Below are 22,833 nucleotides of genomic sequence, written 5' to 3' on the forward strand. Positions count from 1 at the left end.
CCTCTTCAAAATCCTTGTATCTATAGCTTCAAAGATTGAAAAGATGCAAAGGGATTTTCTTTGGTCTAGGGCCGGGGAAGGGAAGAGAGATCACCTTATCAGATGGGAGGTTGTCAGTAGACCAAGGGAGATGGGAGGTTTGGGCTTTGGGAAGACTTCTATGAGAAATAGTGCCCTCTTAAGGAAATGGCTTTGGAGGTTTCCTAGAGAAAGGAGCAGTCTTTGGCATAAGGTTATTGCGAGTATATATGGGACCCATCCTAATGGATGGGACGCCATGGTGGTTAGATGGTCTCACAGATGTCCTTGGAAGGCTATTGCTCAAGTTTTCCAAGAGTTCTCCCCTTTTGTTCGCCTAGTGGTGGGCAATGGGGAGAGAATTCGGTTTTGGGAAGATCTTTGGTGGGGAAACCAAACTTTGTGTGCTCAATTTGCTGAACTCTACAGAGTTATTTCTGTGAGAAACCTTACTGTCTCAAACGTCCTTGGCAATTCCTTTCCATTGTCTTGGAATTTTAACTTTCGCCGCAATCTAACGGATTCAGAAATTGATCTCCTTCAGAGTTTAATGTCCTCTCTTCATTCTGTGCTCCTTTCCCTTTCTTCATCAGACTCAAGAGCGTGGTCTTTGTCTTCGTCAGGCTCGTTTTCAGTGAAATCTTTTTTCTATGCATTGTCAAGAGATTCAAATCCTTTAATGTTCCTTCCGGCCAAGTTTTTATGGAGCTCAAAAGTCCCTTCAAAGGTTAAGGCCCTCGCTTGGTTAGTAGCACATGGGAAGGTAAACACTAATGACAAGTTGCAATTGAGAAGACCCTACAAAGCCCTCTGTCCTCAATGGTGCATTCTTTGCAAAGGAAATGGAGAGTCGATTGACCACCTTTTTCTTCATTGTCCTGTCACCATTGGACTTTGGCACAGGTTGTTCAATCTAGTAGGTGTGATTTGGGTTCCTCCAAGGAGCATTGAGGATATGTTGGTTATTTCTTTTAAAGGCTTGGGGAACTCAGTAAGAGGCAAGATTCTTTGGCAAATTGCTTGCCTTACTTTGATTTGGATGGTGTGGCAAGAAAGGAATAATAGAATCTTTGAGGATAAAGGGAGAACGGAAGAGGTGGTTTGGGATTTGATTCGGTTTTACTCTTCTCTATGGGCTTCTTGTACTGAAGCTTTTAGAGGAGTTCCTCTAAGCATTCTACAAATCAATTGGATTGGGGTTTGCGTTTCAAGAGTTTGAAGTTTGTTGGGTTCTCTTTTGTTTTTAGATTTCTATTGTTGGATGTTTTCCTTGGTTCTTGTGTAGGAAGGACCTCTCATCCTTCCCTTGGTTTTTTTCTCTTTCTGTTGTTTCTTTTTTCTCTTCTGTATTTGTTCTTTTATTAATATAATCTTTTTCGTTTCTGATAAAAAAAATATATATATACTGAAAGTATGAAGCCCAAGCTGAAACACAAGTTTAAAGATCTTAAATGTGAAGGAAGCATCAGTGAGCACATGCACAGGAGCATTCAAAATTCAATTAAATGAAATTTGTTGTAAAAGAAATACACAACTATATCCTAGAAAATCCTAAATCTCAACTACTTAGGTTGGCTGTATGCTCTTGTGCTGTTTCAGAGTCATGTCCATGAGTTATGACAAAAGGTACTTTGTTGGGCTCTTGTTTACAAGATGCAAACAACTAAGCAGAAGTGTGCTAACACGTGATAAATATCAGAAGCATAACAAAGTTTCTCAAGCACTGGAATCAAGCCATCTTTTTTTTATAGGAAACGACAAAGGAATATATTGATAAACAGGAAGTACAAGAGAAGGATGAGGAATCCTCCCACCAAAGAAAAACAAGACTACAAGTAATCAAATATAAGAAAATACAAAGAAAGAATAAGCAAACACTCTAATTACACACCGCTAACCAATCAAGTTGTAACACGTTAAGAGGTATCCCCTTAAAAACCTTAGAACAAAAAGCCCAAAGAGAAGCAAGAAAACGAATAGAATCCCAAAGATACTCTGAATTCCTTACTTTATCCTCAAAAATCCTTGCATTTCTTTCCCGCCACACCACCCACATTAACGCGATGCACGCGTCTTGCTATAAAACAATCCCTCTCTTAGAAGATCCAAAACCATTAAAATTAGTAGATAACATGTCAATCAAGCCATCTTGCAATCGTAATAGAAATCATGGATTGTCCCAACTCTCATGTACTGCAAGTTTCAAATGTATATGTTGAGCAATGGCTTCGATCATTCCCCAAGACTGTGGAGAAGCACGTTTCTTTAGGGGTTTTGACTTTGTATTTTATGTAAATAGGTTTAAAATCTGGGAGATAATGTAATCCCTGATTTTTTGGGATTTAATTTACTGATTTATAGGAATTTGGATTAGGGTAGTTTCAGTTTTCTATAACACTCCTATGACTTATCCTTTTGTTTATAACTAGATGTGTATTCTATTCAGAATGAATGAGATTTTCTTCTCAATTTTTCCTCATGGTATCAGAGCTTAGGCTCTTGGAATTCACATTCTTTTGTCCTTGGTCAACCTGGTTTGCTTCTTAAGACCTAGTAGTCTTCTTTAGTCCAGTTTCTGATTCTTTGCCCTTTATTCAATCCAAGTTTCTGGTTCTTTGCCCCCTCTTCAATCCAAAAGAAAAAGAAAAAAAATCCACCATGTCTAAAACATCCAAAGCCACCAACAATTCCTGCAGTACAGCCAATTGAAGTGCTGACAAATCAGTCCAATGGGGAGCTTCAAAACATTCACACCACATATCGATAATGGAAAGAATAATTTGCAGTGGTCACAAGTTGTGAAAATGTTCTTGAAAAGGAGAGGAAAAACAAGTCACTTGTTGGGTACAGGACAGGAGCAAAGTGATTCCAAATTCCAGATTTGGGATGAGGAAGATTCCATGATTATGTCATGGCTTTGGAATTTGATACTACCTGAGATTAGTAGCACTTTCATGTTTTTGTCCCCGGCTAAACAAATCTAGGAGGCAGTGAGACAAACTTACTCCAAGGAACGTGACACAGCACAAATATTTGAGATGAAGATGAAGATTTCAGCCATCAAACAAGGTGAGCTATCCGTGATTGAATATGCCAATCTCCTAAAAAATTTGTGGCAAGAAATGGATCATTATCAATGCATTCAAATGAAGGATAGTGAGGATATTGCCATATTGAAAATATTTGTTGAGAAAGAAAGAATTTTCGAATTCTTTGCTAATCTAAATCTGGAGTTTGATCAAGTCCAAGTTCAGGTCTTGGGAAAAGGAGACCTATCATCTCTAAATGAAACTATTTCCATAATTCGAGTGGAGGAAGGAAAAAGAGGTGTAATGCTGAATGAAACACCTACAGTAGAGAGCTCAGCTAGGCTGTCAAACACAGGAAACATGAAGAATGTTGGTGCAGAAAATCATCCCAATGCTGCAAACAAACGACCAAATTCATCCAAGTGGTGCAATTACTGCAAGAAACTGGGGCACGCTAAAGACATGTGCTGGAACTTGCACGGAAGACCACCAAACTTCAACAACAATAATAGGGGATGAAGACCCAGTGGCAAACAGCAGCAAAAAGGTCAAGGACAGGCAAATCTCACCAACAGCAATCCACCAAGCAATGAGAATGAGACCCCAACACATGGTGAATTTAAGGAGGATATACTTCTTGGGTATTGAGGTGGCACGGTCACAATAGGGAATTTTTGTATCCTAACAAAAGTATGTGCTAGATTTGTTGAAGGAAACTGAGAAGTTAGTTTGTAAACCAGCAAACACACTTACTGAACTCAATCACAAGCTAGGTGATAATAATAGTGATGCTAGTGTGGATCGAGGAAACTATCAAAGATTAATGGGTTGATTGATCCACTTGTCACACACAAGACTTGATATTGCATATGTTGTTAGTGTGGTGAGCCAATTTATGCATAATCCTAAGGAAGCACATCTCCAAGCAGTTCACCGAATACTACACTATCTCAAAGGAACACCAAGGAAAAGGATTCTATTCAAGAAAGAAACAAGTTTGATGCTCAAAGCCTATACAAATGCTGATTATACAGGGTTTGTGATTTGATAGACGCCCAACACCATGGAGGAGTAAAAAGCATAATGTAGGAGCAAGGTCAAGCGTCGAGGCGGGATTTAAAGCAATGGCACTTGGGATTTGTGAATTACTATGGCCAAAAATAATTCTAAAAGATCTGAAGATTAACTAGGAAGTGCCTATAAGGCTTTACTGCGACAACAAATCAACGATCAATATTGCACATAATCCTATGCCATATCACCAGACCAAACATGTGGAGGTAGACAGACACTTTATCAAAGAAAAACTTGAAAGTAGCCTCATATGCATATGACCAGACCAAACATGTGGAGGTAAACAGACACTTTATCAAAGAAAAACTTGAAAGTAGTCTCATATGCATACCATCTCCTCAAGCAGTCAACTTGCAAATGTGTCGACCAAGGGTCTAAATAATACCATGTTTCAAGCAATAATTGGCAAGCTGGCAATGGCAATGCATGATATCACTCACCAGCTTCAGGGGGAATGTAAAGAAACACACTTCTTTTGACTTTGTATTTTATGTAAATAGGTTTAAAATCTAGAAGATAATGTAATCCCTGATTAATAGGGATTTGGTTTAGGGTAGTTTCGTTTTTCTATAGCACTCTTATGGTTTATCCTTTTGTATATAACTGGATGTGTATTCTATTCAGAATGAATGAGATTTTCTTTTCAACTTTTCCACAAGTACTAAGGAAAAGGAAAAAAAAATGTTAAAGGAAAATTTTTGTTTAGGAAAATCATTTTCTATTGGTTTACCATGAAAAATACAAAAGAAAACCAATGAAATTTAAATTAGTTAATTTATGTATTTCAAAATTATTTAAATTTTATATGGACAAGGAAAAATAAGTGAAATAAGTTTGAAAAAACATGCAAAAATAATTTATTAATTTTTCAAATCTATTTTTATTTTCTTTCACTTTTTCTTTCCTATTATTTTTCCTCTTCATTTTCTTTCCTTTGCATTTTCCCTCCAATTTTCCAATAACCAAACATAAGGTAAAAAAAAATTAAAACAAAAAAACTAAGACTCATAGATCACAATTACAAGTTGAAAATAAAATCACTTCCTCACAAAAGTATCTTAGGACATTTTTAACTTGCGCAACATCTACCTTCCATGAAATTCTCACATTGTCTTATCAACTGAGCTTGTTGAAAATAAAATCACTTTCTCACAAAAGTATCTTGGGACATTCTTAACTTATGCAACATCTACTTTCCATGAAATTTTCCCGTTGTTGTCTTATCAACTGAGCTTTCAGATCCTTCAACTCCTTCATTCATGAAGATCCTGAATCAAAATATTTTCTGTAGCCTTTCATATTGAAATAATTAAATCTCTGATATTTGATATTTGGATGATCAGGTGGACCATTGACTTTGATTTTGCACCAAAAACTGAATAGGGCACATAACACTTTCACAGAACTCAATTTATTGGTTTCCAATTAAAACAAGAAGAAAAATTGCTGCAGCATCTGGCTGCATCTCCTCAAACATGTTCCTCACAGTTTTAACACAAATTAAATTTCTTTTACATGAAGAAAAATTAAATTAAATTTCATTTACATGTGCCTCATTTTTGAGAGGTTTTAACATGTAAATGAGGCAGTCATGGCAACCCGACTTAAAGCTTCTCAAAAAAATTTCTTATGACAATAGACTGCAGAAGAAAAAAGAAAAAGATCAAACAAAAAGAAAAAAAAACAACAACAAAACTGAAACGAAGGAACAGATGCTGGCTCATTAAGAAGCTAGGAAAAAAATAGTATTGTAACAACAATCCCCTAAAAAGAATTCATGCTAATGGAAACAGATTTTATCCCCCCAAAAGTTAATAGATTGAAATTTTGGAGGTACCATTTTTAAAATCAAATGCATTGTGAGTGGCATATGTCTCCTTGACTCTTTGGTTGGTCCAGCTGATAAGCATTTTATAGTACATATTAGCTTGAATGGTCAAGCCTGAAAAAAATGAATAGCCACGTCATAAGTAGAAACAAGAAACATCACTAGAGAGATCAATTGAAAACATTCTAAATAAATTAGCAAAAATCTTACCATCAAGAATATCAACCAAAAGAAACTTCTAAATGCGGGTGAAAGATTATTCAAACACAAATTCACAACCAAAATTTAAACAAAAAGATTTATTGAAGTATAAATTTCATATAGACAAAATAAGAAGTACAAAATGTAAATCCATATTAATATGAATATTTACTATTTTGCACTAAAATGTCCACTCTTCAGTTTTGTTCATCGTTGTGGGATTCAAAATTATGTCCTCTTTTCCTTTTCCATGATGATTTATATTGCAATTTTTATATCCATTTCCCGTTGGTTTTACACAAAGACTATCAACTGGGACTGAAGTCAGACAACTCAGAAAAATCACCTCCAACTCTTTTCCAACCTTAAGTCATGTGAGGTCACTTGATACCCTTTGTGAGATACTCAAAGTATGGGGTTACCACAATTGATCAATGAAAATGGAAGCCACAAATACATTGCAACATGACAATACCAAGCATGGTTCAAAGTCGCAACATCAGTCATCAACTCTAAAGGTACTGATCAGTCTCGGTAACTCAGATTGGTATCAGGAGATACGCAAAATATATTAATTTAATAGCTCAAAAAATTCAAAGTATAATATAATTAATAAATATGATAAAACAATTATATTTTTGTTAATAAATTATTAAAATATATTAAATGATATTCTTTTATATGAACTTTATTGTTTTTTTTTAATATTTTTTTCAATTTGTAAGTATAATAAACTCAATTATATATTAGTTATTTTATTAACTATTTATATTTGTAACTATATTTCATGTTCTTACCTTTATGCCCATAGCCATATAAATATCCCCATTTATCTTCCATATGTATTTTTGAAATTCCATCCTCAGCTCATACATCTAATCCATAATGCCATATAATAGTATAGTATATTGTCATATATATTATTGATATGAAAAAATAAAATACCCAATACCCATTCTTTTCCCAAATTTGAATCTTCTTCTCCAACTAAGGATGAATCTTGTTCTCAAGCTTTTAAATTCATCATCATAAAGTACAATCGGAGATGTCTATGCAAGAAAAGCCAAGCACCACGAAGATGTCATCGCTTGCAAAAAATCAACATCACCGTTGGAAATGTCACCAATAGTAATAAGGATTTGAAGATGATAATGAAGGGAGAACATCGACATCAAATCATTGTTTTTCAACTTTCAGTCACCACAATAGCACTAGCAAGCAATAGAGAAGGACAATTTTGTGGATGAAAAAGAAAGAGAGGGATTTGTGACCTAACTTTGAATATTGGAGTCAAATCCGAAACTTGGTCGAGTCAACGAGTTTTTTTCAAAAAATCGATCAATTTAGAGGATTCAAGGCAAGTTAACACCAAGTTAGTGTTTAATGTTGTAAATTGTAACTCAGGTATCAAAATTGTCTCAGACCTAACCGAGGTGGATAGGACTCGACCGACACTTTGAATCCTAATACCAAGATGATAAACCATAGTGCATCTTATGGATTACTAATTCAGTGTATCTACCAATATTTCATTGAAAGTATTTGTCTCGAAACAATTGCTTTAAAGCCCAAATATATTAATGTTTGTTTTTTTCTATTAATGTTAAAATTGAAGAAGGAAAGAAGAAAGCATTCCATGGGAAAGAAGTTGACATGAAAATACAATAATGGGAAAAGAAAACCAATAGAAAAACCCTTACATCTCAACTATTTCGGATTGGCTACATAAACTTTTTTCAACTTTAAAAATAAAAAAAAATAAAAAAAATAAAAAACTAGTAAACAACTAATAAATTAAATTCTAAAAGTAATAAACGCATAATAAAACAACTAAAGGACCTACCAAACTACCAAAAACATATCTTTTTAGGGCCAAAAGGTTTCTTGATTCATGTTTTTACCAAAAGGTTTCTTGTTACTTTTAATGAAAGTTGAAGAATTTCTGAACTCCTTTTTTTTTTTTTTTTGATACTATTCGGTACACACCATACACATATATATACACCAATGACTGAATAAGAAAAAATCAATCTAGCTTAATTCTCTCCTAAAATTAGGAAACTGAATCATAAGGAAATATCCTAAATGATCTCTCCTTTTTTATTCCTAAAATACTTTCCTAAATTAAAAACCTAACTTTGGCATTATTTCAACACTCCCCCTCAAGCTGGAGAATATATATCATATAATCCCAGCTTGCAAGTTAAGTCTTCGAAGTTAGGCCTAGGTAAAGCTTTGGTGAGGATGTCCGCGGTTTGGTACTTGGTAGGAACATAGTTCAATTTAACCGTCTCACTAGTCACCTTCTCTGTGATGAAGTGTCTGTCAATCTCAACATGCTTGGTCCTGTCATGATGCACGGGGTTCTTTGCTATGCTTATAGCTGCCTGATTATCACACATCATCAGAATTGGAGATGAACTCGTTTGTCCCAGTTCACTAAGAACCCTTTTTATCCAAATCCCTTCACAGATTCCCTGTGCAAGAGCTATGTACTCAGCTTCTGCACTACTTCTGGCTACAACTGATTGCTTCTTACTCCTCCAGGTAACAAGATTTCCCCAGACAAAAGAACAATATCCAGAAGTGGACCGCCTGTCAATGATGTTTCCTGCCCAATCCGCATCTGAGTATACTTCAGTGTCACGGTTCTCTGTCTTTCTGAAGAATAGACCTTCCCTGGTGTCATTTTTAAATATCTAAGAATCCTGTAGACTGCTTCCATGTGTTCCTCAGTGGGGCTATGCATGAATTGACTTACAGCACTCACTGCAAAGCCAATATCTGGCCGAGTATGTGAGAGATAAATCAAGCGCCCGACAAGCCGCTGATATCTCCCCCTGTCTACCGGTGTACTTTCTTTCTCGATACCAAGTTTCTTCTGACTATCCATAGGAGTATCAATTGGTTTGCATCCAAGCATACCGGTCTCCTTAAGAAGATCGAGTATGTATTTTCTTTGAGAGACTACAATTCCCTTCCTTGATCTAGCCACTTCCATACCAAGGAAATATTTCAAATTTCCAAGGTCTTTAACTTCAAACTCTTCTGACAAATACTTCTTCAAATTCTGTAATTCCTCCATATCATTCCCAGATAGAATAATATCATCGACATAGACTATCAATATGGCCATTTTCCCGGTATGAGACTTCTTGACAAATAGGGTATGATCAGCCTGACCTTGTTTGTAGCCCAGCTTCAGGACTGCTTTTGTGAATCTATCAAACCAGGCTCGGGGAGATTGTTTAAGGCCGTACAAGGATTTTTAGAGTTTGCAAACCTGATTCTTTGCCATACTTTCTTCGAAACCAGGTGGTATTTCCATGTAGACTTCCTCTTCTAGGTCACCATTTAGAAACGCATTTTTTATGTCCAGTTGTTGCAAGCACCAATCTTGATTGACAGCCAATGAGAGAAGAATCCTGATAGTGTTCAGTTTTGCAACAGGAGCAAAAGTCTCCTGATAGTCTATCCCATAGGATTGTGTAAACCCTCTAGCTACCAAACGAGCCTTGAATCTCTCGACTGATCCATCTGCTTTGTATTTTATGGTGAAAATCCACTTGCACCCCACAAGCCTCTTCCCAACCGGCAAATCTGTGATAGTCCACGTCTCATTCTTCTCAAGTGCATCAATCTCATCTTGTACTGCCTTCTTCCATTCTGAAATTTTTAATGCCTCTTGTATTGTGTTGGGAACCTGAGTATCATCAAGAGAAGTAGCAAATGCTCTATAAGATGGTGATAGCCCTTCATACGTAACATAATTTCCAATTGGATGATCTGTACATCTCCTAACACCCTTCCTCAATGCAATCGGTAGAGTAGAATCATCAATACTGGGAATTAACACATCTCCAGCCCTATCCTCACCTATGTTCTCTTCAGGAAGACTTGAATTGGAGTCAATATATTGGCCACATGTTGACTGTGATCCGTGCTCTAATTCCTGTCTTTTCCTCCTCCTGATGTAAACTTGTAAGTTCTCATTAGCAAATTGTGAGGCTGTAGGTTGAATAGGCATGGGAGACTGGATGGTCACGGGAGAAGGAACATTTGTGTGTTGGGCTGGCTGGACTGATGACGGCATGGGTGTGGACAACTCAGTGGGCGCGAATTGGGAAGGATTTGGTGACTCTGAGTGAAAAGAAGGTACACCCTCAAGACGAGACTCCCAAACTTGATGTTCATTCATGCTCTCCCCCTGAACATGAAATTTGGGATAGAAGAAGACATGTTCAAAGAAAGAGACGTCCATGGTGGTGTAAAATCTTTTGTTGGTTGGAGAATAGCATTTGTACCCTTTTTGGGTTGGAGAATACCCTAGGAAAATGCACTTATTTGCTCGAGGAGCAAATTTGCTACGATTTAGAGGATACACATGAACGAATGCCGTGCAACCAAATACTTTGAGTGGTAAATCAGAAGAGGCGACACGGGTGTGAGGAAATTGTTTTAAGAAAAGTTGACGTGGGGATTGAAAGGTAAGCACTCTGGATAGCATACGGTTAATCAAATAGGTAGCTGTGAGAATAGCTTCCCCCCAGAAATAGTTTGGAACATTAGAGGAAAACATAAGGCACCGGGCAACCTCCAAGAGATGTCTATTCTTGCGTTCAGCCACCCCATTTTGTTGTGGGGTGTCAACGCAAGAACTTATGTGGATAATGCCATGATTTTGAAGATAAGTACTGAGACTACTAGTAAAGTATTCCTTTGCATTATCTGACTTGAGGACTTGAATTTTGGAATTGAATTGGTTTTGAACCATAAGATTGAAGGTTTGAAAAATGTGCCTGACCTCTGACTTTTCTTTCATAAGGAAAACCCATGTTACCCGAGTATGATCATCAACGAATGTCACAAACCATCAAGTGCCAGAAATATTTTTTATCCGGGAGGGACCCCACACATCACTATGAACTAGAGAGAAAACAGTCGAAGGTTTGTATGGGATTTGAGGATATACTGTTCGAGTATGCTTTGCAAACTGACAAATTTCACAGTGATAAGATGCTGGATTTTTATTGATAAATAATTTGGGAAACAATTTTGCAAGGTAAACAAAGCTAGGATGACCAAGGCGATAGTGTAACATTATAATCTCACTATCTTTATTGACCTTAGAATTTGACACAGAATTGAAAGACTCTAACATACTCTGAGACTGTACGCAACTTGCTTGAGAGACTTGGTTTGAGAATTGGCCACATGAGAGGAGGTAGAGCCCGGAACACAGTTCAGCACTGCCAATCATCTTCCCCGATTTCAAGTCCTGAAAAACACACGAGTTTGGATAGAATTTAGTAACACATTGGAGATCACGAGCCAATTTGCTAATGGACAAAAGATTACAATCCAAGTTTGGAACATGGAGGACAGAGTCAAGATATAAGTCTTTAGTAAGTTTTATAGAACCTGTCCCGGCAATTTTTGACTTTGAACCATCAGCAATATGGACGGATGAATGACCATTACTTGGCTTGTAATTTTGAAGAATGGCAGCATCTCCTGTCATGTGATCAGAAGCACCTGTGTCCACTATCCACGGCTTCATTCCTCCTCGACTAGCAGTGAGGGCTATCCCGGTAGTACTGCCACTGCCAACTTGGCTCAATAGTTTCTGTAGCATCTCCATCTGCTCTTTGTTGAATGGACTCGGCTCGGGAATAGATGTGCTCTCAGAGTTGGCAGCCACGTGTGCTCTGCCATCTCTGTCAGACCGTGGCTTTGGTTTCCAATCAGCCGGTTTGCCATGAAGCTTCCAGCAAGCCTCCTTATAATGGCCTGGTTTCTTACAATAATCACACCAAGGCCTATCTCGTTTCTGACGATCTCCACCACTACTATTAAATGACCGAGCAGCAAGGGCAGAGTCATCCAATGTTGGGGCAGGTTGCTCTTTGGATCCCATCATCACTTTCTTTCTACTTTCTTCACGCCTAACCTCTGAAAAAGCCTCCCTGAGACTTGGAAGGGGTTTAATGCCTATGATTCGGCCTCTAACATCATCCAATTCCCTGTTTAGTCCTAAGAAGAACTTGAACAGTCTCTTTTGTTCCACAATTTGCCTGTATGTTGCTGCATCATCCGAACATTTCCATGAATGAGTCTCGAATAAGTCAAGTTGCTGCCAATACCTTGTGAGTGTGTTGTAATACTGAGTAACTGACTGCTCTCCTTGGCGGAAGTCATGTAGGGCTGATTCCACCTGAAAAAGTTCTGAAGTATTTTCAGACCTTGAGTAAGTTTCTTTGGCTGCATCCCATATGTCCTTTGCAGTCCCAAACAGCAAGAAATTTTCTCCTATGTCATTGTTCATGGAATTGATAAGCCATGACATGATCATGCTGTTTTCAATCTTCCACTTCCTGAAACCCGGTTCTGTAGTTTCTGGCATGGCTGCTTCTCCAGTGAGGTACTCATCCTTTCCTTTACCGCAAATGAACAGCAACACAGATTGTGACCACTGTAAATAGTTATGGCCATTTAATTTGTGTCCTGTGATGAGAATAGGAGAGGAATCATTGCCACCAAGGTTTGGAATTTCAGATCTGCCCCCTGATTCTGGTGACGTGACGCTGGATACTTGTGATGATGTCATTCCGTATTTTGTCATGGACCGGAAAGGTAGAAGAACACTTCCCAAGGCACGTGCAGGGATTGGAGTTGAGAAAAAATAGCCGGAGGACGTCGGAAAAACTAATCGAAGTGCCCACGGAAGCAAAAGAACCCCAAAAGAGGCACGTGCAGGCTCAGATGGCAAAAACAGGTAAGAAGGGTGGCTGGTCGGAGTCAGACGAGCTTGGAGGAGGAAGCGCGTCGCCGGAAAGTGGCTCACGCGCCCTCACGCGCCGGCGCGTGAGATGCAGTCGTCGGCCGGAAAAAGCGCGCGTGGACGGCGCGTGGATGGGTTTCTGGTTCCGGTGCTTTGGGACAAATTGGAGATCTCCTCCAGGCGCTCCTTGCGGTGTAGAAAAAAACCGTCGCCGGAAAGTTCATCGGAAAAGTTGCCGGCGGTGAATGTTTTCTGACGACGATTAGACCGACCGGAAAGCGTTTTCTCCCTTGACTCTGAGAATAGGGACTGATGACCGGAATGAGAGATGGCCAGAGAGAGAGATGGTCGGAATGAGAGATGGCCAAAGAGATTTGGCCGGAAGGGATTAGGGTTTCAGAAAACTGGCTCTGATACCATGAAGAATTTCTGAACTCCTTTTTTTTTTTTTTTGATACTATTCGGTACACACCATACACATATATATACACCAATGACTGAATAAGAAAAAATCAATCTAGCTTAATTCTCTCCTAAAATTAGGAAACTAAATCATAAGGAAATATCCTAAATGATCTCTCCTTTTTTATTCCTAAAATACTTTCCTAAATTAAAAACCTAACTTTGGCATTATTTCAACAAAAGTGAGTCTTATTTTCCCGTTTTTTATCTTTAGGGAGAGAATTTCATCAAGGAAGACAAGGATCGGGATTCTTATTTCATTGATCCCTTTCTCATTGACCCTCTTAAAGTCTCGAGTCCTATACTTGTACCCTCCTTCTCTGAACTTAAGTCGACACCCATTGAGCCTATCTTTGAACCTAAGTCATCACCTATCGAGACTGCTCCTAAGAATCGAATGACTGGCAAAGTGTACTTAAGGAAGAAAGCTACATTTCCTCGACTTATACAAGTCCAAGGATCCGAACCGACTTTTGGAAATGAGGTAACAATCTCTCATCCTCCCTTACAAACTAAGTTAGAATTTCAATCTAAAAAAACTCATAAATCAAAACCTTCCTATTGTCATCAGGAAGGGAACAAGGAAATGTACTAAACATCCTTTGTATCCACTTTCTCATGTTGTGTAATTCCAAAAGTTGTCTCCATCCCTTAAGAGTTTTCTTACAAGTTTGAACAATATTCATATTCCTACCACTCTATCTGAAGCTTTATCTAATTAAAATTGAAGACAAGTCATGAATGTAGAAATGAAGGCCTTGGAGAAAAATAAAATTTGAGAGTTGGTAGATTTGCTTGCAGGAAAAAAGACTAGACATATAGCGTCTAAAGCAAATGGGACATTAGAAAGGTATAAGACGAGATTGGTGGTTAAAGGATATACTCAAACATATGACATGAATTATCCACAGACATTTGCTCTGGTTACCAAGATGAACACAGTCAAAGTTTTGTTATCATTGGCAGCAAACTATAATTGGGATCTACAAAAGTTTAACGTCAAAAATGCATTTCTGCATGAAGACTTGGAAGAAGAATCGAAGTTGCACATTTTAAGCAGGAAATTTTTATTTTTCAACAAAAATATGTAACGAACCTTCTCAAGGAAACAAGAAAGTTAGCATGTAAACCAACAAGTACACCAATAGATCCTAATCATAAGCTTGGAGAAGCTGAGGAAGATGCTACGGTAGATAAAGAGATGTATCAACATCTGGTAGGAAGACTCATTTATCTCTCTCACACAAGACCAAATATGGCATATGTTGTGAGTTTGATTAGCCAGTTTATGCACAATCCAAAAGAGGTTCATCTACAAGCCACTAACCGAGTGTTATAGTACCTTAAGGGGTCTCCAAGAAGGGCATATTATTTGAATGAAACTCAAGACTAGTACTTGAAGCATACACAAATACAAATTATGTTGGATTTATGGTTGACAGAAGATCAACCATAGGATATTACACCTTTCTTGGTGGGAATATGGTAACATGGAGAAGTAAGAAACAGAGTATGGTGGCGAAGTCTAGAACAAATCAAAATTTTGCATAATGGCTCAAGGAGTCTATGAACTACTATGGTTGAAGATCATTTTGGAAGATTTGAAGATTCAATAGGATGGCCCAATGAGACTTTACTACAACAACAAATCTGCAATCAATATTGCACACAATCCAATGCAACATGATCAAACGAAGCACATAGAGATAGACGGACATTTTATTAAAGAAAAACTAGATAGTGGGTTGATTTGTACCCCTTATGTATCTACTGAGACCGCCAACTTGCAGATATACTCACCAAGGTTTACATAGTACAACGTTTCAAGCAAGTATATCCAAGTTAGGAATGAAAAACATCTATTCACCAATTTGTGGGAGAGTGTGGAAGAATGTAATTAGGAAATATTATAACTGTGTATTTTTGTAATTAAGGAGAGAATCAGGAATATCATAATCAAGGGGATTTGATAGAATTAGATTATGAAAGTTTCCATTTTTTTGTTGTTTAGGAATATTTATATAAATATGTGGAGATGTACATATTGAAATCAAGGAAGAAATTTATTCTATTTACCTTCCCACTCTTCTTCTTTTACACATTCTTCTTAGTGTTATTCAACTTAATTGGCATTCGGTGTATAAATCAAAAGGGTTTGGGCATCATTGAGGGGACCTTAGTTAGGACTTTAGAAGATGACATCTCTGTATATTGTGTTGTAGTCTAAACTTTTTGTATAGACTCCTTGTATAGTGGAGGAGTTCAATCATATTCGATCAAACTTTTGTAATTGTGGGGAGGATTCCTCATCCTTCTCATGTTATTTTTAACTATAATAAATACATCTTTTATTTCTGATAAAAAAAAATAAAAGAAAAAAGGCCATATGTGCTACAAGTAAAAAGTTGTCAAACAAGATTTTCATGCCCCTAAAAAACTTAACATTTTATGTCTTAGAATATTAATTAAGAACCAAGAATTAAAATCAGTCAAGGAAGGAACATGTAAATATCATACACCTGCCGAAAAGTAAATTGGAACCTTTAGATTCATGCGCTCCCAATAATTGTCCAACAGTATACAAAGTTCCTAGTTGATAAGATAAGATAGTCAATAAAAGATAACATAACCATTCTATAGTACTAAAAACCATTCCAAATTTAGTTCATAATATTATCAAATTCACATGTGCATATAAGATTAGTAAGGCATATTTTATAAAGGGAAAAGTATGTTTCCACACACTCATTTGAAAGAAAAAACACAAAATAGAGACCCTCTAAAAATAATTCAAGTTTCATGTACTCACCAGTCAAAGGTTATACCCAGGATGGTCAAAGTAGTACCTATATCATTAAAAGGTAGTACCTGAATGATCAAAGGTACTACCTTTGACCAAAAAGTACACAAAATCCTAATCATTTTTAGATTGATGTATGAAGTTTAGATTTTATAAACTTAGGTCATTATTTTTGTGGTTTTTTTCAAATGAGTGTATAAAAACACACTTTTCCCTTCTACTCTCATTCGAGATATTATGTGCAATTAATGAACCTACTACTGAATCTAATGAGTTAAAGTCAAGTCAAAGTCTTAGTTGGTCGTTGTTCATTCCAAAATAGAAAATGGATTTGATACAATTGAAAAAGAAAATAAATTTGAAAAAAAAAAAATTATTTTCCAGTGCTTTATCTTATGGAAACTTCAAAGTACATTAAGTACCTGTATTGAACATGACATAAAAGAGTCTAGGTGTAGGATATGTGTGTCTATCCATGCCTATTAGTAAGATATTTATCCACCAAATATGTTCAACAAATAAAAAGAACAAATTTCCATTTCATTATAAGTAAGCTTAGATCATATTGGACATTCAATCTTAAATAAACACATCAATTTAGCCTAGAGGATAGAACAAGAGAAAAAGAAAATTACATTATTTAGCCATGTCCCCATGTCTAAGATCTGGAGCAAACAAATCTACCATTAAGACATACACCAACACTTGCCATTTCTATGTAACTCCATGTATAATAATTGATGGGTAAATGATGATATTACGTTATATAAATGGATATGAGGGAGAGGAAGAGTAGGTTGTTAGCCTATCATATTTAAAATCTCACCCGATATGAGGTTTTTTTTTTTTTTTTTTGATAAGTAATAAAGAGTATATTAAAAAGAGAAGCGCTCCAAAGTATACAGGGAGTATACAACGGGAGCATACTAAAATGCCACCAAAAAACAAAGAAAGACAACAAAAAACAGCACCCCTCAACAAGACCCTATTTGATCCACAAAATCTACAATCGAAGAAGGGCCAAGGGCCATAAACAATTGGGATCGCATCCAAAGATTACAAAAAAATTAAGTTTAATCATATGAATAGAATGCTCCTTTTTTTTAACACCCTACTTTTCCTTTCCTTCCAAATTGTCCAAAAAAGGCACAAAGGGGCAGCTCTCCACACATTTCTCCTTTTTCTACCCACAAAAGACTCGTGTCAACTTGTAAGCACCCCACACTGAAGAGAATAGGACCCAAGACACCAAAAAGTGAAAATAAGAGTGCCAAACCGCCCTTGTCTTGTCGTAATGGAGGAGAATGTGATCAACCAATTCCTCCTCTTTACAACAAAGAAAACATCTATTCACCACAACCCACCCTTTCCTCTGGATGTGATCCAAAGTTAAAACTTTGTTCCAAGTGGCCTCCCATGCGAAGACACCCACCTTGGGCGGAACCCAAGAATTCCAAATGATGTTTGAAGGGAAATTCAATTGTCTTCTCGACTCCAACTCTTTGTACAAGTCTTTAACAAAAAAATTTCCATTCTTCGCCCCTATCCACACCAACTTATCCTCCTCATCCTCGCACACCCTCCACCCTTGCAACCTTAAGAGAAAGCACTCCACTATATCCATCTCCCAATCATTGAGTCACTTAGAAAAACAAGGTGCCCAACAACCCCCATCAGAAGAAGCACACGAAACCTCCTCCAACCAAGCATCCTTAGATGTGGCAATTGCAAATAAAGAAGGAAAAGATACCCTAAGTGGTTCATCTCCACACCACTTATTCAACCAAAATCTCACTTTCCTCCCATTACCCATTGAAAAAGCAACTCTACTACCTAAAATGTCCCAACCCTTTCGGATGGTTTTCCATAATCCAACCTCATCCTCTTCGCTTACTTCGCAAGATCGCCACCCTCCCACATCATCCCCATATTTACCATTGACCACTTTATGCCACAAGGCCCCCATTTCCTCCTTATAACCTCAATCCACTAAATTGAGTTCTTTATCTTTTTCTTAATCTCAACAGGTCATAATTAGGCACCATAACTAAGTTCTGCAACCATATCGGGAACAGGAAGCATCTAGTTAAAATTTTGGACCCCATATTTTGATCACACTAAGGTTGGACCACCAGTTCATTCCATTTTGTCATTCTCAAACATATTGACCATTCTTTGTATTCCTACTCCAACTTGAAGGATAGTGTTAAAAGAAAGAACTTTCCTTTTTCACTTCCTCGACAAAACCAAGATAGCAAATACTCAACATCCAAAATTTTCAACTCTAAGGAACCTATAGGGTGTTTCATATTTGCCTTTCTCAGTTTTTAATACACATCAAAGGGTAAAATATTGAAAGAAAAGACAATAGCACACAGGACAAGGAAATTTAGAAAGAAGACAATAAAGTATTAGCTTTTGAGACAAAATATATATATATAAGATAAGGGTAAATTACAAAAATTACCCTAAACTTTGACCATGTCTCAATTTAGCCCATGAAACCTTTTCTACAGCAATGTCAACCCTAAATTATGCTCAAAGCCTTTCTATTAACATTTTCTATAAGAAAAATGATGGAGAAATCCATGTGACAAGCATATAGCCATTGGGATGAGTTTTTATATGGAATGCTTGGATATATCCAATTTATTCGCACGCTTGTCACAAGGGTTTGTCCATCTCTTTTAATGGAAAATATTAACAAAAAGGTCTATTTGACATTTAGGTATAGTTTGGAGTTGGCATTGCTTCAATAAAAGTTTAGAGGCCAAATTGGGAGGTAGGTAAAAATACAGGAGTAATTTTTGTAATTTATTGAAAAAAAAAAAGCAAAAATAAGAATTTAAAAAAGAAAAAAAAAGGTGCAATGCAAGTGTTGCTTTTATAGGAGATATAATGAAGTAAAACACCATGTAAACTAACTTGCAAACCACAAAAAGCTATTTTGTTATTAAAAGAAAAAAAACAGCAATGCATTGAGTATTTGCTGTTTTATATAAGAAATGAAACTTTGATTGAAGGAAGAAAAAATTACAAGAGAAGCTATTACGTGAGGGAACCTTCAAAAAAGAAAGAAAATAAAGGGATGAAAAAAAAAACCATTGACAAGAAACTATGAAGCAAAACTAGAAATTAGAAACATATTTAGCATGAATAAACAAGTCTAATTCTCTAAAGTGGGTAATAATTCCATCTAAAACCAAATCATACAATTAAAACTACATACGATAACAAATCATATCCCTACAAAGTAAAGCTAACAACTAAGTTGGTGAAAACACCTGAGCTCTTCCAAGAGCAAATGTAGGAATTAGCACTTTTCCTCCATCGGCTACACATTTGTGAACCTACAATTATTAGATGAGAACAATAAAAAGGATATCTTGAACTAAGAAACAAGGCAAATGATTACAGTAACAAAATACTTCTAGAAAAAGCTTCATATGGTTGAAAACACCATCCTCACGGTAGTAACACTTTGAAAGTTAGTATAACAGAACATAGATGTGTATGTATCAAACAAAAATCATCATTAAATGGGAAAGAGGGACTGGCAGTAGAACAGGACATGAAATTTTTTGTTCTCTAGCTCAGAAACACCTCAATAATACTCCATTAAGTCCATTCTCTAATTTTAAAGTTTTAATACAAAAAAAAAAATTATATAGTGACTCCTTAATCTTTAAAGCTTCTACCAATGAGGCTTTTGCAGGCATCTCTCTAAGCCTTATTCTGCTAGATTAGAACCTAGTTTGTAGAACCACAAGATTGACTAAAGAGTCACCTTGTGAATGGCTACCACCATTGGTAGGTTTTACTAAGCTAAATTTTGATGGATGTTCTTTAGGCAACCCATGGCAGTTAGGGATTGGAGAGTTGATTACAGATCATTGTGGTAGAGTGTTAAAAGCATTCTCTAAACCTACAAGTCAGGGTTTAACCATTGAGACAAAAATTCTAGCCTTTCTATAAGGGTTGTTACAGGCGAAAGCTTTGGGTTTTTCTAATTTTCTAGTAGAAGGCAATTTTGTTGTTATCATATCATGGGTGACTAAGAAAGAAAGAGGATCATGGAAGTTTGATAGGTGGCTGCACTAGATTATTGACATTTCTTAAGGATGTTCCTTTTCTTAGACTCCTCTTGCTTAGGCAATAATGTTGTTGAGGCGTTAGCAAAAAGTGGAGCTATACATATGGTTTCTTTTGTAGGAGATTTTATACCTCCATGAATTGTAGTTAGATTTGACTTTTTTAACAAGTATGCACCCATCTGTCTTTTTTATCCTTCTTTGTATAGAGGATTGGGTATTTCTTGGAAACTTAGAACATTCAGGACAAAGAGCATTATGCAATGATATACGAATTTATTTAGAAGACCATTGGGTTAACACAATTAACCCAAAAATGATTATCATAACCACTCAAGTTGTACCATTTTGGATCCCCACAAGAATTGTTTTTACGGGAAACAACTGCTTGGGTGACTCATATCATATTAGAATTCAAAAATAATAAGAAGTTGCTCATAGAGGGATCACTATTGATAGGGAGTTGAGAAAGCAACCGAAATATTGATGAGAAATTGAGAGATCAGACAACTAGAGCTTGTTATGAACTAATGATGGAAAAAAAGTAAGTCAACAAAAGAAATGCAGTATCTGCTAATTTGATAGTAATGATGTCTCCTTACTGCTTTAAGAAATTCCCTCTCACGAGCATACTTTGAATCACGAACAGTGGTTGCATATGTTGACCTGGAAGGAAAAAAAATTGTATGGAGAAGATCATTAATTTCTTTCCCAAAAAACCTGTCTAAATAATCACTGGATTAAGTAAATAGCTTTCTAAGATGAAGATTTTATGGGTTTCAAGATTTCAGAATTGAAATTACAGAAAAAACAGATAGCAATACAGAACTTAAGCATTTTAATGAATAACCATTAATCAGCTCTACAAAATAAAGAACAGAGAGATGAAGATCCAAGAGAAGAGAAGAACAGATAGTAATATACTAATATGGCACTTACCAAAGTGAAGATTTTATAGGTCTCAAAACATGATTCAAAATAAAATAAAAACTTTATATATATATATATATATATATCAGGCATAAGTCACTGAGTTAATTCAACTAACATTAGAAATGATTTCAGGCTTCTAAATCCAAAGCAGGATGCTGTTGGGTCAACTACTAGTAAATCAAACATCTCAGTTAACAACTAAAATGAAGATGACAATGAATAATGTAGACCTGAGATTGTAAGAGATGTTTGTGATGTGTAAGTTTGACAAAAATGAGATCAACAGTGGTGGAAGATGAAACAGAAAAACAAATGGCAGATAAAGGAATAAGCAAAACATACAAATAAAATGCATTATTTTACAACTAAAACTAGATTAAGGCATAAGGAGTAGAGCAACTAAGCCTTGTTTAGTATAGCTTTTTGTTTTTGCCATTAGCTAGAAGCTGAAGCCCAAGTCAAAACTATATTTTCAAAGGCGATACTGGCATTTTGAATTTCATTAAACATTAAAGAGTTTTCTGCCTAAATCTTTATTTCTTTATTTATTCAGTTTATTAAATAAAAAAAAGGTAAAATAGGACTTCTATGAGAAGCAACATTTCCTAACTACATATTAAACTTTTTTAAAGTCATAATTCTTTAATAAAATTACCCAAACACATATTTTTTGATTGGAAATGACACAGAGATATATTGATAGATAAAAAGAAGTACAAGAAGAAGGATGAGAAATCCTCCCGCCAAATAAATTACCCAAACATATATAAAAGCTCACATTAAGATTAAAAATGAGTTTTTAGCTCCTTGGAAGTCAATCCAACAAGGCCTAAACATAACTTGGATCTAAATGCAACAAGGGTTAAAAAAAATAAAAATAAAAGGATTAGCAATGCATTTTTGGGAAAAGGAACAAACATTTGAAAGGACAGACAATTATGAACAGAAATCTTAATGTTCCAAATTCACTTCTTTTTTTCTCTATGCATTTGCATATATGTCATACGCAAGCAAAAATACCAGATATTTGATAACATGCATATATTCCTTACTCTGTTATAAGAAGGTCCAACTGTAATCGATCAATTTGAGCAGCTCCAAGATGCCTATCTGGTGTCATATTATAATCCCCTGTATACACCATAGCAGCATCTCCAACCTTTGCATAAAACATTGCAGCCCCAAGAACCTTAAGCAAAAATAGTAATAATAAGCACTCAAAGATTACCCATACGAGATGGACTTACAATTTCATTTTTTTTATCAGAAACAAAAAATATATTGACTAATGAAAAAGATACAAGAGAATGATGAAAAGTCCTCCCCACAAAATACAAAATATTGAACAAAGTAAGACTAAACACATCCAGTATACAAGGAGAACTGTACACGAAGGCATAGGCTGCTTAAGGATACACAAAGATAAAATCTCCTCAAAACCGAACTCAACTCCTCTCATTGTTATCCACCCTCTTTGAATTACAAACTAAAAGCCAACTAAGTTGAATAACATTGAGTGGAACGCCTCTAAAGGTGATGGTACAAGAGGCCTATAAGGAGAAATAGAAGTGAAGTAGATCTCACAACATCTCTTTCATTCTCCACTTTTCCTCAAA

The 22,833-nt window shown here is 36.2% G+C and overlaps 1 protein-coding gene across 1 annotated transcript in view; it reads right to left on the reverse strand.

The window, feature by feature from the left end:
• Positions 1-22,833, reverse strand: part of LOC100261060 (cleavage and polyadenylation specificity factor subunit 3-II) — a 65,742-nt gene that overhangs the window by 33,459 nt on the left and 9,450 nt on the right. The window contains exons 6-10 of the mRNA XM_059736252.1: positions 22,270-22,406; positions 20,887-20,950; positions 19,478-19,543; positions 15,913-15,982; positions 5,959-6,063 (exon numbers count right to left, since the gene is read on the reverse strand). Coding sequence (XP_059592235.1) covers positions 5,959-6,063; positions 15,913-15,982; positions 19,478-19,543; positions 20,887-20,950; positions 22,270-22,406 — 442 coding nt within the window. The remainder of the gene's footprint in view (positions 1-5,958; positions 6,064-15,912; positions 15,983-19,477; positions 19,544-20,886; positions 20,951-22,269; positions 22,407-22,833) is intronic.

The sequence above is a fragment of the Vitis vinifera genome, chromosome 1 (assembly GCF_030704535.1).
Source record: "Vitis vinifera cultivar Pinot Noir 40024 chromosome 1, ASM3070453v1".
NCBI lineage: Eukaryota > Viridiplantae > Streptophyta > Magnoliopsida > Vitales > Vitaceae > Vitis > Vitis vinifera.